We start from the raw sequence: 9,250 nt of genomic DNA on the forward strand, positions 1-9,250 counted from the left end.
TTTGAATTTCGAAAGTAAGATGGCTGTCGAGTCAAATCGAGTAATACCAGAGGACAGAACCGTACTTTTGAGGTTTCTGAGAGCCCCTTTCGGCCATACGAGTGGGATACAGGTGGACGAACCATTTTTCTTTCTCTTAAACTCCAAAAACTAATTAACCCAAAGTAATCGAATCAAACCTTGATTAAGTGGCGAGGGAGTGTCATCTTCGAGCTTTAACTTTTTCTCATTTCTTTGTTTTTTGTTCCAGCTCCCTGCTTTAAGTGACACCTAACGCTGGAGGTAAAAAACACCCAACCCGCCTGTGTCTCTTCTTCCTTTCCCTGCAAATTCAACATCTCATAGATGAAACTGATGTTTCCTCTGTAACGTGTTTCCTTCCTTAGATCTGCTGCTCAATTTTGAGAGTTCTCCCGTAGCGTTTTCAGGTATTTCTCTTTTGTTTTACTTCTTTTTGGTACTCGTTGGTGAATGTGTTCGACTTCCGTTCGGATTTTCATTTCGTGGTTGTCGTCCAATGTGTGATGGTTTCCTGATTCTTTTGGAGTGTGAGGTTGTGGAGATTATAGACTTTTTTTTTTAATCGTCCGGTTATGGCTGACAATCGTTCTGTGTCGTCAGCCGGAAAGGAGGATCCGAGTATGAGTTCTCGATGCATGAACTCTGCTTTACGGTGCAAACTTTTTTTTTTTATTGAACTGGTTCTGATGAGGCGGCAGTTGGATTTGGTTCAAGCGTTTTTGTCTTTCAATGTTGCCATTGTTTTCTTTTTTCTGTTTCGCTTTCTGATCATTGACTTTTATACTTCTGTTGCTCATGCATTAGCGTTTTTTAGTCCAACCGAACGGCATTGGCATTTGTTTTCTTCAATCAAATGGAGCGGCATTATAATTTGGTGTTTATCCATATTTAGCGGCTTGCTTGTTCCTTTAATGAAAGGATCTGTTTCATGCTTTGTTCTTTTGTTTGTTGCCTTGCGCATTGTGATTTTCCAAGTTCATTCATATCTGTGCAGGTTTCGGATATATGTGCTTTGATTTCTGTTCTAGAGGTCTATACTCCAGTTCGACTTCTCTCTAGTGACGTCTTAGGCTGCTCTTGCTATTTCATTCTCGTACACCGGAGCTGAAAGGAAGGTGCGGAAATTTTGGTGGCAAAATATTGAATTTTTTCACTAGTTTAAAAGAATCTTGGATAACTAGCTTACACATCTAGCTACTTATGTGGTGACATTTTAAAATGGAAATTTTTGGATTTGATGGCTATAATCAATAATTCTCTTCCTGCGCCTCCTTACATGCGCTATCACATATTTGTCAGAAAGCGTGTTGAGTGCTCAGAGAAAGTGGTGGGAACTGATATATAGAGAACATATGAGAAGCATGAGTTTTTTTTTACCATCCTCGATGGTTCAGACAGAAGATGCGAAAGTAATGCAGCCAAAACACATGCGCTTTTTTAGTTTACAAATAGAGGTGGCCTGTTCAATTTATAAAAATCCTGTGCGTTTCGTTGGCCTAATTGTGATCTGTCTGCAAAATTAGGGACTGTAAGAAATGCAAATGTTTAAGTTCTTGTTTCAATTTTCTTTTTTTTTTCTTGGTGGGTCAAATCCTTTGCAAATCTAGCAAATTGACTGTTTCAGGAAGAGCCAGCTAGCTTGTTACAGGGTAGTTTGCTCTTGAAGATGAGCGGATAGAGTTTTAACAGCTTTTCTTCCGGCTATATTCCTCCTTGTGCTTTGCTCTTGTTAAATTTGTTGGTTATTTTGAAGAAGTTGTTGGTTACATAAATATGCGTTTGCGCCTATATGGACATTCATACTTAGGATGTATAACTTGTTATATGCCAATTGCTTTGTCATGCATGCTCTCGCTCTCTCTCTCTCTCTCTTCATATATATATTTATATGTATATATTATTTTATATTTCTGTCATTTGTACTGATCCATTACTTGCAGGCTACAGAGTTCAATATGGACCGCCGAAGTTGGCCATGGAAGAAGAAATCATCATCAGAAAAGGAGAAAGCAATTGCTGCTACAGAGTCTAATGCATCCTCAGCTAACTCGGCTGGAACTCATGGGAATGAGGTATTTTGCTTGCAGTTATTACTTTGGGTCTTGTTTCTTTGAGGCTTTAATTAATCTATGATCCATAGTATGACTGTGGAACAGTTGATATTCATCTTTGGGTCTTGTTTTTCTGTTTAGACTTTGAGATGAATCAATTTCTTACTCCTGTTTTTGAGACTATAAATGCTTTTTTTGGGAAGAATAAGTGCTCATGATAAAGGTCTAGTTAACGTCATCTTACACCACTCTAAATGGGATGCAAGGTCTAGTTATTTTATCCGTGTAAGTATTGCACTTTGACTGGGTAGCTTACCTTTATGATCAAGGTCCTTTTTTATGAAATTCAAAGTCTAGATTTTTTCCTGTTTCATACTTTCATTGACACAGTGTTGCTGACACCTGGTTTCAAAAGTTCATTGATTCTTATGCAATTATTATTATAATTGTTGAGGTAGGGGTTATCCCGTCATTGAAATGATTTTGAAAGGGCTTCATTTTTTTATGATGGCTTAATTCAGTGGCACTAAGTTGGTAGACAGCACATTTAAGTTGGTAATAGTTTGAATTTATTTTGCTTTTTTATTGATGTTTTAGCAGCTGCTGCTGTCAGCATTTTGTAGACCAAACTATTAAGACCTTTCTGATGTAGGTTTAAGTCCAAAGTATTATATTCTTGGTTGAATATAGGTTTTATTTTAATATGAAGAATGACAAGTTTTGGGTGATTTCTAAATATCCTTAATCAGTTTTAACCTGAGACACTGGAAAGGAGTTGAAAATAGTCTTTGATCTTGGTCAATGCAAACATACTTTTTCTTTTGAAATAAGGATGTATAAACTATTAAAAAAGGAAGAAGAGTATAAACAAATGCAAACATACTTATTCTTGAATATCCTGTTTGCCGCCTATATCAGCCATAAGCCTCTGAGGCTGTCACTTCCAATTATAGGACAAAAATGCATCATTAATTGTGACACAATAATAGCATTAACGGGCTTAAGTTTTATTTTGTTCCAACTTCTACAACCTAATTAATGACATTATCACTGCCTCTGCCAGTAAGTTGTCCCTGTTCTCTGGCAATTGCTAGGAAGGCTGGACTATTTAACCAAAGTTTATTGCAATGTGAGTCATTCTGAATCATTGATTGTTGTGAATGAATCCTACACCCCCAACCCCCTCCCAAAAAAAAAAAAAAAAGAGATAGCTGAGGCCATTGATTCAGATAGGATGTAATTATGTGAAATATCTCATTTAGTTCTTTTCTAGCTATTTTGATGGACGCTAATTGCTAACCCAATTTGTTATCTGGGCATTCTGGCCATTGGGTGTTGATTATTTACTGAGTGCATGTCCTTGGCCTGTTTTTGCAGGATATTTCCAAAAAAGTTAAATATGTTCAAATTACAGAAGAAACATATACCAAATTGAAAGATCAAGTGAAGGATTTAGAAGACCAAGTGAACGATTTGGAAAATCAAGTGAAGGATTTAAATGAAAATTTATCCTCAACCAATGAAAAACTAGCATCCGCCCTTGCAGAGAACACCACTAAGGAAAATCTTGTTAAACAGCATGCAAAAGTTGCTGAAGAGGCTGTTTCAGGTATAATTTTGCAGAGAATTCTCAAAATTTCTCCAAAAATTTTGAAGTATCTTTTTTGCAGCTTTCTAACTTCTAGTTTTCTAGAGAGCACTTTGGAATTGGAAGGTCCAAAGATATAATAAGATGCTGGTTTATTACCAGTAAGAAATTTGTAGACCGTATTAACGAAAAGGAATCTATTTTGTGAACAACAGATTCCTGAACGACATGAGAGCAAATTTGTCTATTAATAGAAAATTCATCAATAAATTGAGTTGGTCTTAGAATGTCTTTGATAACCTCCTAAGATGAAAACTGATGTAAGATCTTGCCCAGGATAGTTGTGATCAAGTTGCATGTTGCAGGTTGGGAAAAAGTCGAAGCTGAAGCTATAGCATTGAAGAGTCAACTGGAATCTGTCACATTGCTAAAGTTAACTGCAGAAGATCGGGGAGCTCATCTTGACGGGGCTCTCAAAGAATGCATGAGACAAATTCGCAATGTGAAGGAAGAAAGTGAGCAGAAGTTACATGATGTTGTTTTTGCCAAAACTAAGCAGTGGGAAAAAATCAAAGGTGAGTTTGAATCAAGAATCGTTGACTTGGAGCAAGAGCTCCTTCGGGCGTCGGCTGATAATAATACACTTTCAAGGTCTTTACAAGAACGCTCGAACTTGCTAGTGAAGATGAGTGAGGAAAAGTCTCAAGCGGATGCTCAAATTGAAGTCCTGAAAAGCAATGTGCAATCATGTGAGAAGGAAATAAATTCCTTGAAGTATGAGATCCATATTGTTTCCAAGGAGCTTGAGATTAGAAATGAAGAAAAAAATATGAATTTAAGATCTGCAGAAGTGGTTAATAAGCAACACCTAGAGGGTGTAAAAAAGATAACCAAGTTAGAAGCAGAATGCCAGAGATTGCGGGGACTAGTTAGGAAAAAGTTGCCTGGGCCTGCTGCTTTGGCTCAGATGAAACTAGAGGTTGAGAGTTTGGGTCGGGATTATGGAGAAACTAGACTACGAAGATCACCTGTTAAAAGCTCGAGCCCACATATGGCACCACCCACTGAATTTTCTTTAGAAAGCATACAACAAAGTCGTAAAGAGACTGAATTTCTCACTGCTAGGTTATTGACAACGGAGGAGGAGACAAAGATGCTCAAAGAGGCTTTGTCAAAGCGTAACAGTGAACTTCAAGCTTCTAGAAACATATGCGCTAAGGCAACCAGCAAACTTCGTAGCTTGGAAGCTCAAATTCAGTTCCTAAGTCAGCAAAGGAGTCCTTCCAAACTTAACTTGGAAATCCCTCTTGAAGGTTCATTAAGCCAGAGTGCTAGTAATCCCCCAAGCACTACCTCCATGTCGGAAGATGGAGTTGATGAGGAAGCAAGTTGTGCTGATTCTTGGGCTACTGCTTTGATCTCAGAGCTCTCTCACATAAAGAAAGAAAAAAATGTTGAAAGAGCTAATAAAACTGAATCTTCTAAGCACTTGGAACTAATGGATGATTTTCTAGAAATGGAAAGATTGGCTTGTCTTTCAACAGAATCTAATGGGATTGTTTCAGTTTCTGACAATGTGATTGACAAGGGGATCCAGAAAACAAGTCCAGAATTTAAAGGTGCCAAATCATCTTCTGCTGAATCGAATAAGAAAGAAGTCACTAAGGAAAGTATTCAGTCCAGAATAACTTTAATATTTGATTCCCAAGGCAAAGACTCAGATGTATGTAAGATTTTGGAGGATATAAGAAAGGTTGTGGAGGATATGCAGGGCACTTTGCCTCATCAATCCGTCCAGTCTATTTCAGGGGAAAGCAAAGTGCCAGCTGAGGGCATGTTGGACACAGAAAATGGAATTTCTTTAAAATGTGAATATAAACCATGTATTGAAACCACACTACCCATTAACCAAGAGTTAGAAAGAGCAACATATGAGATCCAGAGGTTTATAGCATCACTTGGAAAACAAGCGAAAGAAATTCAAAGTGAGGGTCATGATGGTCAGTGTTTGATTCAAATGATTGATGAATTCTCAAATTCTGTTGATAAGGTTTTCTCTGGCGAGTTGGGGGTGGTTAACTTTATATATGAGCTGTCCTGTGTTTTGGCTAAAGCTACTGAACTGAACTTTAACATTGTGGGTATCAAAGGCAATGAAGGAGAAAACAATGTCTCTGACTGTGTAGACAAAGTAACTTTACTAGAAAATAAGGTAATTGAACCTGACCAAACAAAGGAAAGATTTTCAAGTGATTGTCCCCATGTTTCCGACTCCATTTCTCATCCTGAAATTATTCGACATGGGTGTCTGGGACCCAGCTTTGAATTAAGAGACAGGTTATGTAAATGCTCCCAGGATGAGATTGAACAGCTGAAATTAGAGAGAGAGAATTTGGCATTAGATCTGGTTAGATGTAATGAGAGTTTGGAGCAGAGAACAGTTCGATTGGATCAAACGGAGAAACTTCTGGAAGAACTCGAGTCTCAGTTAGCTTCGAGTCAGAAATCAAACAGCTTGGCAGAAACCCAATTAAAATGTATGGCAGAGTCATATAAATCACTTGAAACTCGTACACAGGATTTAGAGACAGAGATGAATCTTTTGCATGAAAGGGCAAAAGGCCTAGAGATTGAGCTTCAAGAAGAAAAGCGGAACCATTATGATGCTGTGGTCCGATGCAAAGATCTTGAAGTGAAATGTAATGATCTTGAAGAGCAGATCCAAAGGTTAGTATGTAATAAGACTTTTTAGAAATAAAACATATTAACCACTAAAACTTTGACACTCCTTTAGGTAAGGAGCTTAGGGATTTAAACTGTACTGAATATAAACTGCCCCTGGAACTTCTCTTCAGGCCCACCTACTCGATGGAAGTTTAGTAGTACCTTTCTTTTCTAATTGAATTGATTAGCATGGTTTGATAATTGCTTGGATGAGGCAGTTGTTGAAACTTATACCCTCACAATTACTGGCTCAAATTTTAAAATTTGAAACTGGCCTTTGGATAGAGGGCCTCTATTTTGTCTATGTACTATGTAGCATTGGTGGGCCTGGATAGACTTCTCATTGGTTTATGCTAAGTCTCCATCCATAGGAACATTCGTGCATGCATGCAAACTATCTTGTGACATACATGTTTTATTTTGTGTAGGACTGAAAAATGCTCAATGTGCTCACCTTCTTTGGCTGACGATTCTGAGAAGATCAAACAGGTGAAAGTCATTAACTTTTATCGGTTTGTTATTGTTGTCTCTGGCATTGCTGCGTCTTGTTTGTCTTTTTTGTCACAACCTCCTGAACTCCCCTTATTTGCGTTCACAGATTTCTCCATCCAAATGAGTTTTGGTGTCAGAATGGGTCTTCCAAGGTCTTAAATTTCGGTATCAGAATTGGTCTTTAAGGTTTTGTAGCTTATCACATGGTACTAGCCAGGCTCACAATATGCGATCTCTTCTTATAACAAAACCTAGTCAGTCGTAATGAGAGGTTTAGCTCCAATTAACTTTGCAGTCACATAAGGAAATTCTTTAGTTACTGCAGTCAACTAGTTTCTCTCAGCCCCCAATTAATCTTCTTCTTATCTAGTAGTAGTCTGAAAAAAGCATTTAGGGCAATTTATAAATATTTTTTCTTCTTTTCATTGTCCAACCAAGTTCAACTTCCCCTGAAAATTCAGCTGTTATCCTGTGTCATTCAGGATACCATCCTCAATCCCATTTTACTGAAGCCAGTGGTTTGTTACGCATTGTCTGTGATGGTCTTAATTAGTCCTAAATGGCTGGCTCCTGACAACAGTTGGAGCAGATTCCTCTTTTCAGTCCTCTATTCATGACTGGCTCATGATAAATGTTGTTTTCAATGGCTAAACTAGAATAGTCCTCCTGTGTAATCAGATAAGTTACTGAAGCTAATCAAAATTTCTAGACTAAGACAATGCTGTTTATGTGGCTTCCAGGAGAGAGATATAGCAGCTGCAGCAGAGAAACTTGCTGAGTGTCAGGAGACTATTCTTCTTCTTGGTAAGCAATTGAATGCATTGCGCTCTCCACCCAGAGGGTTAAGTACAGATATGCAAGATAATGAATCGAGCGCCAGTGGGTTGAACTCGCGTGGACCAGGCTCACAGGATTTTGATCAAACTGATAGGGTTGGAGGCGAGGCCTCTTTAAACAACTATAGTGGTACAATGAGTTCGTCAGACACAGAGCCCAGCCCTTTTACAAGATCACCCATCAATTCAAAACGACCAAAGCACAAGGCATCCAGGTCATCTTCTTCAGCGTCCTCCGTGGTCATGACACCAGAGAAAAATAGCCGTGGATTTAGCAGGTTCTTTTCAAGGGGATAGGCGACCTACTAGTTTCAAGCGAAATAAGGTGTAACTGCAACTCGTTGACAGGGCCTGCTGGAGTGTGATTAGTTGACACGCATAAAAATTACATTTGCACATTGCAATTCAACCAGATTTCTCCCTTTGCTGTCAACAAACGCTCTAGAAGAACAATTCGGAAATAGCAATCATTAACCCAATCTGCTTTATGTAATATTTAATGGTGTTCAATCAAGGCAGAGATGAAACCAGATTGGAAAAGAGCAAAAGATATTCATGTCATGTGCAGTTAACGTATGGGAGAAGATGTACAGTTTACATGAATATAAAGTCTTTCCGTTTGAAAAGTTCCTCGTCTTTTCCATCGATCTTTATTCATGTACACCAGTAGGTGAAAGCAGACGGGTAACAGATGCAAATGTTTCGTGGCTATTTTGGTGAAATTTCTCGGAAATACGACGTCTAATGGGATGGGAGGTTTGCTTTCCGGTAATTCCTCTTCTCGTTCTTCTTGTCACTTACACAATGTACTCAAGTTGAATTATGACTAGTAGAATATGATTCTTATAAATTTTTGTAGATATCTCAGCTGTTGTAGATTCAAGAACATGATTGATGCAGCTAATTAACCTACTTACAGATGTCTATTACCGAGCTCAATGGTATCTATTAGGTGAATTTTATCAGTGTATAGAGTAGTTCGTACTCAAATTACTCTTTTCGTCTATTGGCTGTACTAAGAATTTAAGAAAACGTATATGAGATCCCAACTGGTTTTAAGATAAAGCAGTACAACTGGTCAAACAGTGGCTCTTAAATTTAAACTGAACTCTGAGCAGCACAAGGAGACAGCTCTGAAAGACTGGCAGGAGTGCGCAGCTGTAGATTTTGGTGTCAGCATTTCTATCAACTGGCTCTGGCTCTGACAAGGAGCGTGACCAGCTGGTGGAATGGGTCACAGTCAGCAATATAACCCGGAAGAATGACTTTCGGAGGAAGCTCCTTGTTACCGGAGCCCAAGGAATCACATGGACCGTCCAGAACTTCACGAGGATGTCTCTGCAGTCGATAGCTGGCCTGTAGAAAAAAACTAGTGGCAGTGGCCTCACATTTCCAGCATACGGACCCACGTCTCTTGAAACATGTTCAGACTTTGCCGGTTGGTCTTGGGACCTAGCGCTCTGGACACATGAATTCCGCTGAATTATAATTTTTCAGCTTGGTAGAAAAGAATAATTTAATTTGCATGACGTCTCTAT

The 9,250-nt window shown here is 38.6% G+C and overlaps 1 protein-coding gene across 3 annotated transcripts; it reads left to right on the forward strand.

Moving 5' to 3' along the window:
- The first annotated feature begins 236 nt into the window (after nt 1-236).
- On the forward strand, nt 237-8,658 carry LOC137944811 (filament-like plant protein 4). Of its 3 annotated transcripts, XM_068790571.1 has the most exons (8): nt 237-282; nt 387-428; nt 1,016-1,136; nt 1,962-2,093; nt 3,450-3,681; nt 4,026-6,387; nt 6,813-6,873; nt 7,617-8,658. In XM_068790571.1, exons 4-8 carry the CDS (start codon nt 1,977-1,979, stop codon nt 8,007-8,009), a joined length of 3,165 nt encoding a protein of 1,054 aa, XP_068646672.1. In that variant the 5' UTR covers nt 237-282; nt 387-428; nt 1,016-1,136; nt 1,962-1,976; the 3' UTR covers nt 8,010-8,658. The 3 variants fall into 3 exon arrangements, with proteins under 3 accessions (XP_068646672.1, XP_068646671.1, XP_068646673.1); XM_068790570.1 differs by lacking the exon at nt 237-282 and having other exon boundaries at nt 289-428; XM_068790572.1 differs by lacking the exon at nt 237-282 and having other exon boundaries at nt 289-428; nt 1,969-2,093.
- Nucleotides 8,659-9,250: the final 592 nt, after the last annotated feature.

Source organism: Aristolochia californica, unplaced genomic scaffold (genome assembly GCF_029961685.1).
Source record: "Aristolochia californica isolate CCGP_79_NKW_82.1479 unplaced genomic scaffold, dmAriCali1.0.hap1 SCAF_11, whole genome shotgun sequence".
NCBI lineage: Eukaryota > Viridiplantae > Streptophyta > Magnoliopsida > Piperales > Aristolochiaceae > Aristolochia > Aristolochia californica.

Excerpts from the sequence above, each read along its gene's own strand:
- LOC137944811 (XM_068790571.1), top strand. The coding sequence starts at position 1,977 with ATGGACCGCCGAAGTTGGCCATGGAAGAAGAAATCATCATCAGAAAAG. Across the intron at positions 2,094-3,449 it reads CTGGAACTCATGGGAATGAG|GATATTTCCAAAAAAGTTAA; the intron begins GTATTTTGCTTG and ends CTGTTTTTGCAG. Across the intron at positions 6,874-7,616 it reads ATTCTGAGAAGATCAAACAG|GAGAGAGATATAGCAGCTGC; the intron begins GTGAAAGTCATT and ends TGTGGCTTCCAG.